This window comes from Scatophagus argus, chromosome 3, assembly GCF_020382885.2.
Source record: "Scatophagus argus isolate fScaArg1 chromosome 3, fScaArg1.pri, whole genome shotgun sequence".
NCBI classification, from domain to species: domain Eukaryota; kingdom Metazoa; phylum Chordata; class Actinopteri; family Scatophagidae; genus Scatophagus; species Scatophagus argus.
Window position 1 is genome coordinate 13,566,757 of NC_058495.1, and position 17,608 is coordinate 13,584,364.

The 17,608-nt window shown below is 41.1% G+C and overlaps 2 protein-coding genes across 3 annotated transcripts; one reads left to right on the plus strand and one right to left on the minus strand.

Annotated features, from left to right (window-relative positions):
• The first annotated feature begins 144 nt into the window (after positions 1 to 144).
• On the plus strand, positions 145 to 9,396 carry cse1l (CSE1 chromosome segregation 1-like (yeast)). Of its 2 annotated transcripts, none has more exons than XM_046383814.1 (25): positions 145 to 298; positions 1,118 to 1,232; positions 1,385 to 1,527; positions 1,711 to 1,812; positions 1,910 to 2,055; positions 2,150 to 2,240; positions 2,390 to 2,497; positions 3,499 to 3,591; positions 3,687 to 3,854; positions 3,944 to 4,073; positions 4,218 to 4,283; positions 4,540 to 4,742; positions 4,865 to 4,949; positions 5,097 to 5,158; positions 5,249 to 5,385; positions 5,643 to 5,746; positions 5,881 to 5,978; positions 6,080 to 6,230; positions 6,350 to 6,558; positions 6,693 to 6,790; positions 6,897 to 6,982; positions 7,073 to 7,154; positions 7,660 to 7,806; positions 8,305 to 8,536; positions 8,745 to 9,396. In XM_046383814.1, exons 2-25 carry the CDS (start codon positions 1,148 to 1,150, stop codon positions 8,832 to 8,834), a joined length of 2,916 nt encoding a protein of 971 aa, XP_046239770.1. In that variant the 5' UTR covers positions 145 to 298; positions 1,118 to 1,147; the 3' UTR covers positions 8,835 to 9,396. The 2 variants fall into 2 exon arrangements, with proteins under 2 accessions (XP_046239770.1, XP_046239771.1); XM_046383815.1 differs by having other exon boundaries at positions 184 to 298; positions 1,124 to 1,232.
• A 126-nt stretch (positions 9,397 to 9,522) lies between these two features.
• Positions 9,523 to 12,268, minus strand: LOC124056410 (retinol dehydrogenase 10-B-like). The gene is made up of 5 exons (XM_046383818.1): positions 11,519 to 12,268; positions 10,465 to 10,563; positions 10,200 to 10,345; positions 9,963 to 10,094; positions 9,523 to 9,835 (listed from the first exon to the last, which is right to left on the minus strand). Exons 1-5 carry the CDS (start codon positions 11,966 to 11,968, stop codon positions 9,715 to 9,717), a joined length of 948 nt encoding a protein of 315 aa, XP_046239774.1. The 5' UTR covers positions 11,969 to 12,268; the 3' UTR covers positions 9,523 to 9,714.
• Between the last annotated feature and the right edge of the window lie 5,340 nt (positions 12,269 to 17,608).

Here is a 17,608-nt window from a genome sequence, read left to right on the forward strand (position 1 = left end):
CTTGTAAAGGATCACCAGATGGATTTAAGTTTTAATTTAAGCATCTTTATAAAGCCCTAAGTAGAAAATACATTTTAAGTATAAGTATGTTAATGTAAATAGTTGTGTTTCTGCACTTGGCAATTACACAGACTAAGGAAGGGGTGTGTCTTATAGCTCTCGTGTGACATCTGCGCATGCGCAGTATACTGACCGCGCAGTTCCTTTTGCTCCAGACGTTTGAAAGCTGGCAAGGCGAGCACGTCTTAACGTTTTGTGGTGCCTCTCCATCTCATCCTGACTGAAATTTACTACAACGGTAAGATGTCCCAATGATTCAATGGACATCGTATCCACTAAGCAGGGATTCAGACTACACTGGATTGTAGACCAGTATCTTTCTAGTGAATGTATAATGTTCGGAAATTAGCTAACTTTATGGTTAGCACAAAACACATTAGCAAGCTAGTGCTAGCATTAGCAGGCTGACTTGGAGGGGACCGGCTGCTGGATCAGTCTATTCACTGGAATTGAGATGTTCTTCATACCGCTTTAGATAGAATTGAACGCTGTCTTTTTAGTTCAGGGCAGTGTAGCAATGTACGTCTTCTGTTAAATATAAATTCATATAAGATCAATTTTTGCCTTGCTTTGACTACCATGTGTGCTAATGTTTGAACTTGCAGAAGACTAGACAACATTTACACAGCTAGCTTAGACGTTACTGCATAAAACGGTCTGAAGTCAGCGGAGCCAACTGAGCTAATGTCAGACTGAGTCAGGGTCGCCAGTCTAGCTAGGTTAGCTGCTAGCAAGCTAACGTCCACGGCAGACAGAATTCATAAGTGACTGAAACTAGCAGCAAAACTATTAACTTCGATCTTGTATCGAGAATCACTTCGACGTAGTAGATTGAGCAGTGAAATTCTATGACGTTTTAATCACAACACATTATTTCAGCAAGTACATTGAACACACATTGGGTAACTTTTAAGTAATGTGATCTTGCAGGAACCATCACATGTTTTAGTAACGCATGGTTGAAACTTGCGCATTGGATTACTTAGCATTTAAATAAAGTCCATCCTTATGCGGCAATGCAGTTACCCTCTATGTTTTTTCTCGTTCATTCATTCAGTAACTGGTTTTCTCGACCTCAATTACGAGCATGGAGCTGAATGATGCTAACCTACAAACCCTGACCGAGTTCCTCAGGAAAACACTGGACCCAGACCCCACAGTGAGACGTCCAGGTAATACATCTAGATGGCACGGTATTATCTTGCGTATCTTAAAAACTGTTTCTTAAGAATATTGTTCTCATTGACCTATTTACACCAAGTATAGACTTGATTGTGTTATCTCTGCTTTGCAACACCTCTTTCCTGTTATTTTTCTTTTTCAGCTGAAAAGTTTCTTGAGTCTGTGGAAGGAAACCAGAACTACCCGTTATTACTTCTTACTCTGCTGGAGAAGTCCCAAGACAACGTGATTCGCGTCTGTGCTGCTGTAACATTCAAGAATTACATTAAAAGAAACTGGCGCATTGTGAGTCTCACCACTTAACAGCAAGTTCACATGTTGTTGACTCTGCTTATACTTTAAGGTTTTATGTAGGTACATTTTACTGTACGAACTGAATATGAAGCACCATTAAGTATGAAGTGTGAAGAGAACCACTGTTGTGTTTATCCTGCTGACTATGCTGCTTTTGATTATATTTTCACAAAGATTGAAGATGAACCAAACAGAGTCTCTGATGCTGACCGAACAGCGATCAAAGCCAACATTGTAAATTTGATGCTAAGCAGTCCAGAACAGATTCAAAAACAGGTACATCCTCACATGTCACAGTGCCTTAAAGGGTCTGATTTGAAAGTGTGAGTGAAGATGCCAACTAAGCCCCTGTTTATCCTATGCATTTCCACAGTTGAGTGATGCTATCAGTATCATAGGAAGGGAAGATTTCCCTCAAAAGTGGCCTGACCTGCTAACCGAGATGGTGACCCGCTTCAGAAGTGGAGACTTCCACATCATCAATGGAGTCCTTCGTACTGCACATTCGCTCTTCAAGAGGTAGCGTTCACTCCTAAATGGTTTAAATGCATTTATAATTAACCGGAAAAATAAATAGTCACGTCTTTCCTTTCTACCCCTTATTTTCTTTGAGGTATCGCCACGAGTTCAAGTCAAATGAACTTTGGACAGAGATCAAACTAGTGCTGGACACATTTGCCCTGCCTCTGACAGAACTATTCAAGGTTTGTGGCTTGAATTACTGTTCAGTGACCACATCACCTACTAGTAAATCCGTTGTTGGATAACATTTGACAAATATTGATATGGTGACATTCAAGTATTAAGTATATATTGTTTTGTTTTGTTTCTCTCTCCTCTCTCTTTGCGGTAGGCCACGATTGAGTTGTGTCAGACTCATGCTACAGATGTCAATGCCTTGAAGGTCCTCTTCTCTTCCCTCACACTCATCTCCAAGCTGTTCTACAGTCTTAACTTTCAGGTCAGTTTGATCAAGACCTCTTTGTGTACTGTCTTCCCTTAACGCATTTTGTCAACATTTAATGCCGTGGATACGTATTGAAGTTGCATCCAAGACTACTGTTGATCATAGATGTGAAGTATCGGTTCTTTTCTCTTTCCTTAACTGAGATACGAATGCCAGTGTGCCAGACCATCGCAAGGCCGTAATTCTAGCTGTGGTTCTTGAAGATGTTTTAAAGATGTGATGTTGTACAGCAAGGTGTCTGCAGCTGTGTGTGTCATGTAGGCAGCAGGAAATTTTTCAGGGAACAGAATACACCTTTGGAGATACTAACAGGACACATTCACTCGTTACAGTTGTTTATGCTGTATTGAAGGCCTATGAAATACCACTTAGCTGTTCGCTTAAGCTTTCATTGTTGTCAAGGTTTCTTGTCTTTCACTGTGTATGTGGCAGATTATTCAGCAGTGATAGGCTAGAGCTTGTGACGTAACCAATCAGATAGTGTTGTGGGAGGGATGTTGAGTGAGACCACAGATTGGTACAGACAGAGAGAGGATGATGCATCGTAGTCAAAGCTGAAGATCTTTAAATGATATTTTATTTTATTGTCAATCTGACAAAAAACACCAATACCGCTAATCAAGAAAAACGTGTAATTTTGGACCTGACAATGAGCCAGGCCATAATTAATATATCCCTACCAACAATTACCATCTGGCACATTGGATGTGATGGAAATGTTTTACAATTATGGATGTTTCCTCATTGGCATTGACTGACATTTCTTTGCTTGAAGGAAATAAGTTGGTCTGTCGCATAAAAAAAAAAAGAAAAAGTTTCTGAGAAGCTGAAATTAAAATGTCTCCTGTCATTTATTATTTTAAATTTGAGGTTTATGCAGTCAAATAGTTCAGCATTAATAAATTGTGGACCAAGTCAACTGCAGCCTAAGTAGTGCACACACACTTTCAAGGATGCGAAACGTTTTCCTTGAACTACTCTCTTTTATTACACAGGACCTTCCAGAGTTCTTCGAAGACAACATGGAAACCTGGATGACTAATTTCCACGGCCTTTTAACTTTGGATAATAAACTTTTACAAACAGATGTAAGCCCATTACATTGCATACATTTTCATCATTACTGTGCTTTAGAGTGGTTTTCAACATTTGTCTGTTTGTGTCTCTTGTGACAACTTTGTAGGATGAGGAGGAAGCAGGTCTCCTGGAGCTGCTGAAGTCTCAGATATGCGACAACGCTGCTCTTTATGCTCAGAAGTACGATGAAGAATTCCAGCCATATTTGCCACGCTTCGTTACTGCTATCTGGAACCTCTTAGTTTCTACCGGCCAGGAAGTCAAGTATGACTTGGTGAGAGTACTGATCCCTGACTGTGTTGCTGTGTTCTTTTTGAAGTTCGCTTGTTCACATGTTAACAATACACATTGTCTTTGTTGCAGCTGGTCAGCAATGCTATTCAGTTCTTGGCATCAGTCTGTGAGAGACCACACTATAAACATCTATTTGAGGACCAGAATACGCTCACTAGCATTTGTGAGAAGGTCATTGTGCCCAACATGGAATTCAGAAGTAAGTAAATACCTGTTAGATGTAATTGAATAGAACCTAGAAATGTGATCAGTGAGTGTAGACTGATTCAAGGTCTGATTGGACACAAACATGTAATTGTATATGTGTGATACTGACCACCATGTGCATCGATTGCCCAATTAGGTGCGGATGAGGAGGCCTTTGAAGATAACTCTGAGGAATACATCCGGAGGGATCTTGAAGGATCTGGTAAAGACATTGATTGTTCATCATCTCTGCACCTAATTTAAATTATTCACATAAATATACTTTGAGTTTGTTTTTGGAATTGTCTTTTCTGGCATATAAGACTAGTTGAACACCATATGCATAATTATCTAACTTTCATTGCAAGTCGGAAACTTGCAGGTTTCCACATACATCTTGGCAAATGATGAAATGTAAACAAAGGTACGTCTATGATAGCCAAGTCTCCATTGTTAACCCCGTTCCCGTCCTTCCTCAGACATTGACACTCGTCGCAGGGCGGCGTGCGACTTGGTGAGAGGTCTTTGTAAGTTTTTCGAAGGCCCCGTCACAGCAATCTTCTCCGGCTATGTGAACTCAATGCTGACAGAGTACGCCAAGAATCCTGCGGAGAACTGGAAACACAAAGATGCTGCCATCTATTTGGTCACATCGTTGGCATCTAAAGCGCAGACACAGAAGGTATTGTTGACTTTCATTGTCTGAGGATTATTGATCACTGCTAACGTGATACACATTAAATAATTAGATATAATTAGAATAATTTGCTCAGTCCTTATGTTGTTGTTGTTTTCCCCTACCAGCATGGAATAACACAAGCCAATGAGTTGGTGAACCTAAATGAATTCTTCGTGAACCACATTCTCTCAGATTTAAAATCCCCCAATGGTAAGAATACTGTCACATTTTATTACAAAATATGTTCAAACATCTGGCTCATTTTAGGGTTTGCTGATCAGTTGTTATGAACACTGGCAATTTGTACAAATTTATTACTGCACAAACATTAACATCAAGCTCTCGTTGTCGTCGTAGTTAATGAGTTCCCAGTGCTGAAGGCAGATGCCATCAAGTATGTCATGATCTTCAGAAGCCAGGTGTGAACTGATACTTTCTCCACAACTTGTTGAATTTCAAAAGGAAAATTGAATGCATTACAGGTGGCTTCTTCTGTCCCTTCCCTTCAGCTTCCTAAGGAGCATCTGCTGCAGGCAGTTCCTCTACTGATAAATCACCTGCAGGCAGAGAGCACAGTGGAGCACACTTATGCTGCCCATGCTTTGGAGAGGCTGTTCACCATGAGAGGCCAAAACAACACCACCCTGTGAGCATCAACAGTAAAAGATACCGAGTTTTGAATTTGCAAAACAATACCTTAGTTTTGCTTACATGTTTTTTGTATTTCAAATACATAAAATAGTAGTCTTACAGTGAATTATTGGAATATCCAAGTAAGTGAGGATTTATTCTTTTGATCTGAACAAGAAGACGCCACAAAAGATGGGCCTCACACATTTTTATCCATCTGTATAGCTTCTAACCTGTGACTTTAGCCCTTCATCCTCTCTGTGTGTGTTCCAGTATCAGCGCTGCAGAGATGGCACCTTTTACTGAACAGCTGCTCACCAACTTGTTCAAGGCACTGGCTCTTCCTGGTTCAGCAGAGAATGAATACATCATGAAAGGTATCCTGACTTTCTTCTGTCTTCTGAAAGCTCTCTATTGTTTTCCCCAATCAGTGTCAGACCTACCCCCAAGGTTCTTGTAAGTAGCCTCATAACGTCTTTGTTTTGTTTTTATTTTTCATTAACTTTTAAAGCCATCATGCGCAGCTTCTCCCTGCTGCAGGAGGCCATTGTTCCCTACATTCCCACTCTGATTGGTCAGCTCACTCATAAGCTCCTCTTAGTCAGCAAGGTAACACACACTTTGTTACTATTTATGGATATGGATAGATTCACCCACATGCTGGTTTGTTAAGTAGATACACTTGGCCAAAATCTGTCCCTTGTTTTCAGAATCCCAGCAAGCCTCACTTTAACCACTACTTGTTTGAGTCGCTGTGCCTCTCTGTCCGGATCACCTGCAAGGCCAACCCCACCACTGTCAGCAGCTTTGAGGAAGCGCTGTTCCCCGTCTTCACTGAGATCCTTCAGAACGATGTCCAGGGTTTGTCAATCACCTGTATTCATTCATTTATTTACATGTAGATGGTATGCTGATGATCTAAGTTTGAGGCTTCAGGCTGAAAAGATTTCCGCTCATCCTCCTCTTGTTTTCTGTTGCAGAGTTCCTACCATATGTGTTCCAGGTGATGTCTCTCCTCCTAGAGATCCACTCCAGCTCTATTCCCTCTTCCTACATGGCTTTATTCCCTCACCTGCTCCAGCCGGCACTATGGGAACGCACAGGAAACATCCCCCCTCTAGTGCGTCTGCTTCAGGCTTACTTGGAGAAGGGAAGTGCCACTATTGCAGGCTCTGCTGCAGATAAGATAGTGAGTGGTGGCAGTGTTTTTAATCGTCCGCAGTTGATAATGGTGGTTGTGTCTCCTACTTTATTCCTAACATTTACAGATTGCATGGTTTATTCATTATGTAACCAATTTTTTTTCTCATGTTTCCCTCTCAGCCTGGCTTGCTTGGAGTTTTCCAAAAGCTTATCGCCTCCAAGGCCAATGACCACCAAGGTTTTTACCTCCTCAACAGCATCATAGAGCACATGCCCCCGTAAGTCACTTACAGTTATTCTCAGTGTAAATATCATATACAAAATATTAGTACCTGGTGAAATTCATTGGTTCAGGTCATGACATGATTTTCTTTCTTTTGCCAGAGAATCTATCACCCAGTACAGGAAACAGATCTTCATTTTGCTCTTCCAGAGGCTACAAAGCTCCAAAACCACCAAGTTCATCAAGAGTAAGTCCTTTCATTAACAACAATGATGTTCTGTTCAGAGGTATTTAAGTGTTAATGTTTTTTTTTTCTGGTTTGCTTTCTTTCTTACAGGTTTCTTGGTGTTTGTGAACTTGTATTGTGTCAAATATGGAGCTATTGCACTTCAGGAGATTTTCGACAGCATCCAGCCAAAGTAAGAGTGTTTTCTTTAAAGCTACAATATGTTGACAGGAGAGATGCTGTTGTCTGATTTGTTGTGTTCGTCCATCACTGCAGCGTTGAGGCAGTCGGAACAGGACAGTATCTGTTGACCTCAGTGCCTCTAAAGATTCATTAGACATATGTCCTTACGTATTCGATGGACCGTTTAGCCACTGAAAGCTGCCATGCTCGCTGTGAAGAAACACCACTTAGCAGGACATGCTTAAATATTATTGCATAATTTATCTTAATGACTACACATTCAGAGAGACAAGTAGTGACAAACCACAAATGGGTGATACTGATTGATTTGCACAGTGTGTGAAGGCACACTGCTTGGTGGTACACAGTGGATTTATATGGACAACTATAGTGAGTAATGTCTTGAAAATGTGATGGTGATTATGCTGATCTGTTGCTCCCACATGCAGTGTAGTAAAGACGTCCCTTTAATATTTGCAAAGTGTATTAATTGTGCTTGCATTTTTGTTTTGCAGAATGTTTGGTATGGTGTTGGAGAAAATAATTATTCCAGAGGTTCAGAAGGTGTCTGGAACAGTTGAAAAGAAGATCTGCGCTGTTGGCATTACAAAAATACTCACTGAATGTCCGGCAATGATGGACACAGAGTACACTAAACTCTGGTAAGAAAGGAGGAGACACAGCTAGTGTATATGTTGCTTGCGTACATCCACTGTTAAATCATTGTTTATCAATTGTCAGAAATGGTGGACAAAGCCAAATATGCAGGATTGCAGAAACGATGACGCCTGGGAGACGAGAGCTTGCAAAATTATGGCTATATGGGAAGATGTTTCTGTCAAAGCCCCTTTTTACCTTGTACGGAGCGCCGCATGTATTTGGATGCTGATGTTCTAATTAAAAGTACTTTACGAGATGTTATCAGTCAAACAGAAGCTGACCTGCACATAAATGCTTTATGACAACACAGAAACCTGCATGCTAAATGTGATCTCAGAAATTTTAGACTTTCACCTAAGTCAATCTAACCCAACTATCACAGTCTGCTATATGAAGGTGTAAGCTAAGGTTTTAACCATCAACCATCATAAAAATGTCTTGTCCTACATGTCATGAGTATTACTAAGACCAATCATTTGAGTTTTAATGTTTCTCTTCAGGACCCCTCTGCTCCAGGCACTCATTGGTCTATTTGAGTTGCCAGAAGATGACAGCATCCCAGATGATGAACACTTTATCGACATTGAAGACACACCTGGCTATCAGACAGCTTTCTCGCAACTGGCCTTTGCTGGGAAGAAGGAGCACGACCCAATTGGCGACGCTGTCGGCAATCCAAAGATCCTGCTGGCCCAGTCACTCCACAAGCTTTCTACTGCCTGTCCAGGAAGGGTATGTTGAGACGTGCAGGAAATATTCAGCACCTTATGCCCAAACCTTATGTTCTGTGGTTGTTCTTTCAAATAAAATGATCATAGTTTTGTTTGAAATATAAGACATGTAAGGTTTAATGCCTACTTGAATCGCACAGTGTTTTGCTACAGATGATAGGGTGGGAAAAAAAAATAAACAGCAGTTATTCCTTGTCTTTTTGGTTCAGGTTCCTTCAATGCTGAGCACCAGTCTGAATGCGGAGGCCCTACAGTTCCTGCAGGGTTACCTACAAGCAGCCACTGTGCAGTTGGTTTGAAACTGATGTGATACTGTTGACTTAATACAGAGACCACAGTATACTGCAGGAGTAGCCACAGTGACCTCATGTCACACGACAGACCTGCTTCAGCTGAACTTTAGACTTTACACCTTTGGTTTAACTTGATGGTTCTTGACGGATTTATCAGACGAATTATAATCTTGCCTGGATTTAGGGTGTGTTCCCTGGTGGACGTTTTTTTACAAGTGTTTTTAAAGACATGACCAAAAGTTGACTTCACGAAAAAAAGACTGAAGGCCTTTGCTGTGTGTCAAAGGATGTGGACATTGAATTCTGAAACAATTATCAGTTAATTTCAGTAACAGCAGCATCGGCAGAGGTGAATTTCAGCAGTATTGTGGAATGCTAAACATCTGAATCATATGGAGGAGATTTCTTTAGCGCTTATTTTGTATGTTTGAATCTCTTTGGAGACTTTAATCTGTGGCTGATACGATGCTTCATAATATTCTGTTGCATGTTCCCTGTAGATTTGTTCAGGTCTTGTCTTTTCTTTCTGCACTGTTTGTTATTGTGAATAAAAAGAGGCACTTGTATAGATCTGTTCTCACCGCAGCCTGGCTTCTATGAACAGTATTTTTTTTTATCTTTGTTTGTGAATCTGATTGGTTCCTTTGCCTCCATTGGGGTGGTTTTCCAATAACTTCCTTTCAAAAAGCAACCTCTGGCTGATCCTCAGATTCAGTTAAAGTTATTTTTAACCAGAAATGACCCAACAGGTTGTAAAAACAAGCATGTACAGACATCGGACTCTCCCTTCAAGTGACAAATTCTTGTATTAACAGTATACAGTATGAGCCTTTGGTGTCCGCATCGGTCCATAATTTCACAAGGTTTTAAGACAGACTGAAAGGTCTTAGGAGGACTTGATGTGGCCGTTGGAGGTCTTCAGTTCAACATTCTTGATGAAGGGTAGCATGCATTTGTCACCTCCCATGAAGCGATATGTCGCCACATTTGCGTCCCAAGGCAGCAATCTAGAGAAAGGAGGGAAAACAAGCCTCACATTCATCTTTTGTCTTGTTCCCAATACATCTCATCAGTAAAGGCCTCAGCATTCCTTCTGCAAGCATACGTTGGGTAAATAACCTGTTCAGTACTCACGCTCGTGCGAGGAAGGGGATGTACATGAGGCGGGGAATGCAGATCATTTGTTGTTCGGCTAAAATGGCTTTCATGGACTGCTGTACAGTGTAGAGTGGCTCCAGAGGTGGAATCAGACTCCGAAGCTCCTTCCTGGTAGATATCAAACAAAAAAAAAGTTGAGGATATAACTTCTGTTTGTTTTTTTTTCTAGTGTTACTATGCAAAAAGTAGAAATGATGAGTGGTAGAATTTCACCTGATTTCACAGCCTGCAAACATCCCTGTGTCGACAATATAAGGACAGACTAAAGTGGTTTTGATGCCATCCAGATCCTCTGCCAGCAACTCATGTGTCAGTGACTCGTGGAAACCAACAGCTCCAAACTTACTGGCACAGTAATCCTGAAGGAGGAAAGTAAATACCAGCAGTGTGATCAGCATTTAAATGACCTTATAATGGATTGTTGTGGGATTTGTCTATTCAGGTTATGGTTGAGGAAGTCATTAATCATGTGTCTTACCTCTACACATGCAGTGCTGAAGAGCCCAAGAGCACTGGCGATAGTTACAATGTGACCATGGTTCTTTGATTTCATCTGAGGCAGGAAAGCCTTTGTCATCTGTTGGGAAGGGGTTTAGAAAGATGATATTAGTATTTCTTAATAAAAACCCATAAGATGGTGTGGTTAACCCATCAGGCCCAAGTCTGTGACTCCTTGAGCGAAGCAGTTGGTAGTTTCATTGAATTTGCACCACCTGAGTACAGTATCAACTGATGATATAAAGGGCTTATTGTCGGGTTGGTCTTGCTTTATAAGCTGACTTTTCCCTCAGTGTCTGAATGCAGAATCCCTCCAGTTTCTGCAGAGGTGCTTACAAACAGCCACTGTGCAAACTGATGTGATGCTGTTCACCACAATACACCAAACGTCTTGTGTCATGATCTTTTTTACTATTCAAGCTGATAACACGCTCATATGGTCCTACATTTAAAAGCTGGGCCCACAAACTATTTCAGACCAGACAATGGGAGCAGCTACAGTTTAAAAAGAGCCCATCAGCTCACATGCTGGAGGGTCTGTGGCAGCTGGCAACTACTCACAGCACAGAACTGACTTTGCCAGGTCAGGTGCAGTGGAGTTTTGGAGGGTGTTTTCACCAGCAGGCCACCGTAGGCCTGTTGCTGATATCCTTGATACTTGGTGAGCTTACTGTTGTATTGTATGTGCTTGGCTGAGGCTTCTGAAGGATCAAGAACACAATCACATGCTGTCTTAACTGGTGGGCTCGCTTGGGCTCCTTTTATTCTGGGGATTATTGGATGAGGTCAACTGTTACCTACACGTAACCTCACGCTAAAATGGACACGTTTAACTGACGGGGGCTTTCCGGCACAGGCTGCTCTGATCTCTTCACAACTCAGTGCACAAATACTGACCCGAGCCAGCAGGGCGGACCGTAATGAATAGATGTTACGTAATTCATGTCAGGCTGGCATGTTGGCTGTGTGTCCAGTAAAGGTAGAGTAATATAGTTTCACTTGTGCGTAAAAGGGTGCGTGCGTCAAAGCCTCACCCAAAACAGCGCGTGGCAGTTCACCAGCAGCGTCCTCTCCAGCAGCTCGTCGGGACAGTCCAGCAGCCTCCGGCCGGCCACCACACCCGCGTTGTTCACCAGTATAGACACTTCCCCGACCTCCGCTCTCACCCTGTCCGCCGTCTCATAGATGCTCTGACGCTTGGACAGGTCCACCGTGTACGTGTGCACCTGCACCCCCAGATCCCGCGCCAGCTTGGCGGTCTGCTCGTTGGCAGCCGCGTTGCAGTCCCACAGCACCAGGCGCGTCCCCTCCTTGGCGAACTCCTGGGCGAAAAGCCGACCCAGCGCCCCCCCGGCCCCTGTTATCAGGCAGAGCTCCCCGTCCACGCACTTGAGCCTCGGCCGGAGGAAAGTCTGGATGACGGCGTTCAGGATGGAGCAGGTCAGGTCTATGAGCATCAGCAGCAGGTCCACTATAAAAATCATGATGCTCGACAAGTTAATGAGCCAGCCGAGCAGGCCGCCGAGCTCCGCGTATTAGTTGTTTCTCTGAGTGGCGTGGGATTGGATGGACATTTTATATAACTTGTGTGTGCCGGATTAGGACGGCTGATGGTGGCCGCCAATAGAAGGGCTTTTTGTCCGATGACCGAGGAGCTGACTGACGAACCCGTGCACATTCATAACTGTTCATAAGAAAAGGCTCAGTAAGACTGAGGCGGGGATTAAAAGCACTCAGGACCAGAGCCCAAGCCAGCATTTAATATTGCATATCATATGATCATACAGAGAGAGACCCCATGATGTATAAATTCAAGATGGAGTTTTTTAAGCATATGCATGATGTTAATTTTGAGGTCTATTTTGCTGGAAGGTTGACTTCACATTTTTAAAAGTGTGATAAGTTTGAAAAATACACACAAGTTGTCTTGATCCTGTCTGAAGCTTCGAATTAATTTCATCAGTGGGTGGATGGGTGGATTATATTATCTCACTACCCTTAAGGAAAAATTTGATGCATTTTGAGGGACTTTTTTCTGTCTTTTCTTTTTATGTCCATACATCTACTTCATTACATTTCAAAGGAAAATATATATTTGATATATTTTACTCCACTACAATTATGTAACATCTTTACTTATTTTACAAATTAAGTTGTTTAAAAAGCACATTTGGTGCTTACTAAATGTGCTGCTTTGTTATAAAGTGCAGCTGAAACTTTTAGCCGATTGACTGGACAGCAGAGTGACAGAAGTTAAGTGGCCACTTTTCATGATATCAGCAACACAAAAGTGAGGACTTGTTGCTTTTCCTGTGAACTATGTGAATAATCTTAATGCACTTTGAATAATTATGGTCTCTGCAGTACTGTTTGGATAAAACAGTCACTGTAAAGGTGTCACTTTGTGTAACTGTGACGACATTTCTCAATATTTTCAGGTTTGTTTCTTTTCTTTTAACAAACCAAAGAATCAGGTATTTAATCGTTAGATTAATCCTTAATGAAAATAATCATTATTTGCAGTCCTCTTCAGTAATAGTTTGCAGAAGAATGATTACAATGTACAGTGACTTCTGCACATGAGCCTGTCCACTGGTACTTCAAAAGTATCAAGAGTAGTCAAAAGTTGTGGTATCTCAAGTTTTTCTGGTGTCTCTTTGCAGTGAACTCTGACTCAGACAAGACTGGCCTCTAATTATTGAATTTCTGCAGACTTTCCAGTGTGATCTTTAGCATTTAAAGGCCAAAACACAGTGAGAAGAAATAACAAAGGACTTAGTCCAAAAGGTGCTTCTAGTGTTCAGTGTCACTTAAAGGTCAATGTGACTGAAAATAGCTGCGGTTATTGCTGTCACTGTGACTGTGGTATTTTTTTATCTACACCCTAAAACACAACTTTTAACTGAACAGCTTCACATCTAAAGTCTGTAAACCAACTAAGTGTTTTATGAGTTCTCCCTTTTACATGAATGTTAATTTATCAAACTGTATTATCACACAGGCAGTGCCTTTACAGCTTTAGCTGAGATTAGACATAACTCAAGTGTGTTGCACATGTTTAAGCTCTGTAACTTTGTGCTTTTGAAGTTGCTTGGCCATGTTTGACTTATGGAAGGTCTTTACCTCCAGCCACAATTAACAACTGTTAACTTGTTTTACAACTTGTTTTACACAAGAATGATATTTTTAGTATTTTCTCCATGACTGACCTGCTCTTACGTAGACATTCCTTTCATCTGTGTAGGTGGATTATCCAACTATGAGTAAAATGTTAAGGTGATAAACTCCTCAGCACGTGTACACAAATCCCTAATCTGCATTTTTCATAAATTCTTTTTTTCTTTCTGTTACATTTTGCATCTAACTTGATTGCATCAACACGTTGTACTGTGCTTTCGACCCATGTGGGCTTTTGTGGTTTTGTTCAGGGTTTTTTGTTTTGCTGCAGAGAGGCTGTTCTTTGGGGAAGATAAGACTGTCTTGTTTCTTGGGAAAAGCCTGAAGTTGTGACTGGCATTGACTGTGATGTAATCCTCTTCAAAACTCTGGTCATGATGCAGCGTGTGACGTAAAATAACACATGAGAATCTGTTTGCCCTAATCTCAATGCTGAGCCTAAATAGTGGAAAATACTGACTTTAATTAGTAAGTTGAACTACAGATTTTTGATGACATTTTGATAAGTTATTGATAATTCAAGTCTTTTATTTTCAAGCAAAATGCCAAAGGTTTGCTGGTTCCAGCTTGTTAAATGTGTTGTGTCTTGTCTGTTTCATCTCAGTGTAAACTGAATATCTTGGTGGTTTGTGGTGACTGTTGGTCAGACAAAACACATTTGAGGATATGTCAAATCCTGATGGGCGTATTCTTTAAAGATGTATTAACCAAACAATCAATTCATTGTAAAAATAACAGACAGAGTAGTTGATAATGATCCCTACTGAAGTCTATTCAGTAACACCGTTTTAACATAATTTATTTTTCTTATTCCTTCCTTTGTTTTACTTCTACTTCTTATTTTTAATATACTTAATTTTTTGTTTATTTATTGTTTCTTGACTTTTCTGTCTTCTTATCTCTTTGTGCTACCCCCCCCCCCGAAAGGAGCTTTATGAATATTGAAATTCATAATTCAAATATTCAAATTAGGTTTTTGCTGTATCCTTAAAATTAAATACATTCATGATAAAAATGAAATTATTTTTCATTCTGCTGGTCACCCGCTGGAAGCATCAGTCGGTTTCTGAACTTTTGTTGAACTCTGAACCTTATGAACTTCATTTGTCAAATTTTAATCAAAACTACAAAGTGGTTATGTGCTCTTAATCGCATTTTACTTATGTCTAATGAGAATTTAAAACAATCTGTGTTCACATGAGTGTCAGTGTCTGCCATTGTGTCGAGTGAGTGCTTTAATATGGCTTTTACTGAATACAGAACTTACCACTGGAGGGCGCTGTTGTATAAAATCTGCAGTATTCATCCACAAACCACAAGCTCAGTCCTTGCACAATCTCACTGCTTCATATGTATTCAGTGTTTTTTTTTGTTTTTTTTCTTTAATAAAACCTAATTTCAGGTAATAAAGTGAGGCTTGCAGCACCAAACACGAGATTATTGTATTTTATTAAGCATCAGTCAGTTCAAAATTGCTGATCATAGACATTTTCCTGTAGCTTCTAAGACGATATTTTACAAGTTCTGTTTTTCAAAGTTTAAAAGCGCTACATGCGTTGAACAACAAGGAACCACAAACATAATATCCTACAAAGTCGACAGGTACAAAGTATGAAATTTACAAAAACAAACATTTCCCCAGACACAGTCAGGGCAGCATACAGAGCTGTGTGAGCTGAACAGAGGTGACTGATTCCCTGAAGAAGGGGGGGGAAGATTCTGGAAATTAAATTATGTGTCTGTTTTTGGCTTAAACCTCTAGCGTGGCATATTGTGTTTAAAGAGAATGATGTTGACATTACTGCAGCTTGTGTTTTTGGAAATCGTGTGTGAACCGATGTATGGGCTACCTTTGTGTGTTGCCATTTTGTTTTCACGGTCGCTAGACAGCAGAGGATGTCATGCAGAAAAATAAATAAAGTGCAGTTCAGAACACAAGAACAGAAAAGATATTTAAAAAAAAATGCGATAAGGACATTGTTAACATTCATCCAGCACAAATCCTGTAGACTATGGCTTGTTTCGAAGAAAGTCCACTGTAACGAGTTTTGTCAGTATTTACTGCATGTCTGACTGTCTTGTGATGAATGTTAATGAATCTTCACTGTGTAAGACCCCCCCACACCTCCCTCCCTTTTTTATCTACTTAGTCTTTTCTTCTGTTTCTAATGCTTTGAAAGTCAGTTTGACATTTTTATCCCATTACCATGCAGCGCTAAGGTCTGGGCTGCAACTGATCTCACACACCAGTCACTGTTTTTGTGGCTTCTCTGTTTGCCAGACTCTGTTTTAACAACGTTTGTTCCTCATAACTCCAAGACACCATATGACCTAAGATATTGCTGTAACTGAGCTTTTCTTGGCCCAGACTCTCCCTTTGAATTCCCGGGATGATATTTATAGAACTGCAGAACTGAACACGATCTCAGAACAAGCATTCATCCACCCAACTGCCATTTTTTTGCATTGTCATTCTTCAAGAAAGACTGGGCAACTTAGTTTATCAATGACAGATTATGGTGGAGGCTGTCCTGTTTGAGGGAGCGCTTTACCTTCTAAACAGGGCAAAAAGAGCGAGATAATGTTTTGAATGCTCGCAGTTAAAGAGCTACCAGGGCTCCGGTGAAGGAGCAGAGTGCTGGGATGTCAGTCGTAATCAGGCTGACAGCTCTGCTGCACAGCTCTCTCTGTCACACAACGCTTGTTCCTATTCCATTCACATTTCACACTCACTCCCTCCGCGGGAGAAGGTGGCTGAAGCGAACGCACGCGTCATAGCAACAGCACCTCAATCTCAGGCGTGCACCGACGTGGTCGTGCTCTGTCTTGCTGAGGTGCGTGCATCTCAAAAAGAGAGAGAGGGAGTGAAGGGGTGACAGTCTGGTTGAAAGGCTCGCAATCCAGTTTTACGTTTACATCATTTCTCTAATAACCGGGATGAATGATGAATGAGTTCATGAACAGAATGTCAATGCGGTGTATACTGAGTCTTTAAGGGCTCCAGCTCAACAAATTAGGCTACTTGCTCGCATCAGTTGTGAGCCATCCAGTCATCCCAACCATCGCCATGGAAACAGTGGCCGTTCATGCAGCTGAGTGAGCGTGTGCACCTGTTTTTATTTTTTTTTTTTTTTTTTGGATTGGGTCTTTTTCATGTAAATGATTGGTGCATTAAGTGCACAGGAAAGACATTAGAGTGAGGGTTGTGGATATCTAATACAGCGGTCTGGGAGCTCGATGACCCAGTTCTCTGTGTGTTTACTTGCTGTACAGTTTGTTTAATTGTCATTCAGGCTCCATTAGACTGGGCTCTTTGACAGATTCAGTATGCAGGGCAGGCATTTATTAAAAGCAAAGGCACAGAAATATCTAACATAACAGCTATATAGAGTAAATACTACTTTTCAAGCCAATAGATTCACTACTAAAAAATAGACGCTTTGTAGCATATTTGCATGATATGTTGTTACAGTTAATAATGTTATAAAACCCGGCTTGCATGATTAATGTAACAAAGAACGTGAGAGCACAAGATGATGGACACCCAGATCGATCGAACGTGTGGAGTCAGGTGCACACAGAGAAGCAGGCTGCAGGATATTTAGTTGAACTAAAGTCCCCCACAGACACACAAGGTACCGCCATGCTGCCTGTGCGCCTGAGAGGCGAGCAGTTGGTAGCCGTGAGGTGGCTTTATCTTTGTAAGAGATGTCATGTGAACTCACATGAGCATAATGTTTTGGGTTTCCGGCAGTGAACCACTAGCCGAAATCCACAGTGTGTAAATAATCAAATTAGCTATGGAAATGGATGTAAAATAAAGTGCGGTGTCCTCTCTTTGTTTTTTTTCTTTACTCTCTTTTCATTCATCAGCTTTTTTTTTCTTCGAAGGCCCATCCTCCCTTTTGCAGCTTCTTTCCCCCAGCTTACGTGTTTGTACGACTGAG

Excerpts from the sequence above, each read along its gene's own strand:
- cse1l (XM_046383814.1), top strand. The coding sequence starts at position 1,148 with ATGGAGCTGAATGATGCTAACCTACAAACCCTGACCGAGTTCCTCAGG. Across the intron at positions 2,241-2,389 it reads CTCTGACAGAACTATTCAAG|GCCACGATTGAGTTGTGTCA; the intron begins GTTTGTGGCTTG and ends TCTTTGCGGTAG. Across the intron at positions 3,592-3,686 it reads ATAAACTTTTACAAACAGAT|GATGAGGAGGAAGCAGGTCT; the intron begins GTAAGCCCATTA and ends ACAACTTTGTAG.
- LOC124056410 (XM_046383818.1), bottom strand. The coding sequence starts at position 11,968 with ATGATTTTTATAGTGGACCTGCTGCTGATGCTCATAGACCTGACCTGC. Across the intron at positions 10,564-11,518 it reads ACTGCCACGCGCTGTTTTGG|ATGACAAAGGCTTTCCTGCC; the intron begins GTGAGGCTTTGA and ends CCTTCCCAACAG. Across the intron at positions 9,836-9,962 it reads ATCCCCTTCCTCGCACGAGC|ATTGCTGCCTTGGGACGCAA; the intron begins GTGAGTACTGAA and ends TCCTTTCTCTAG.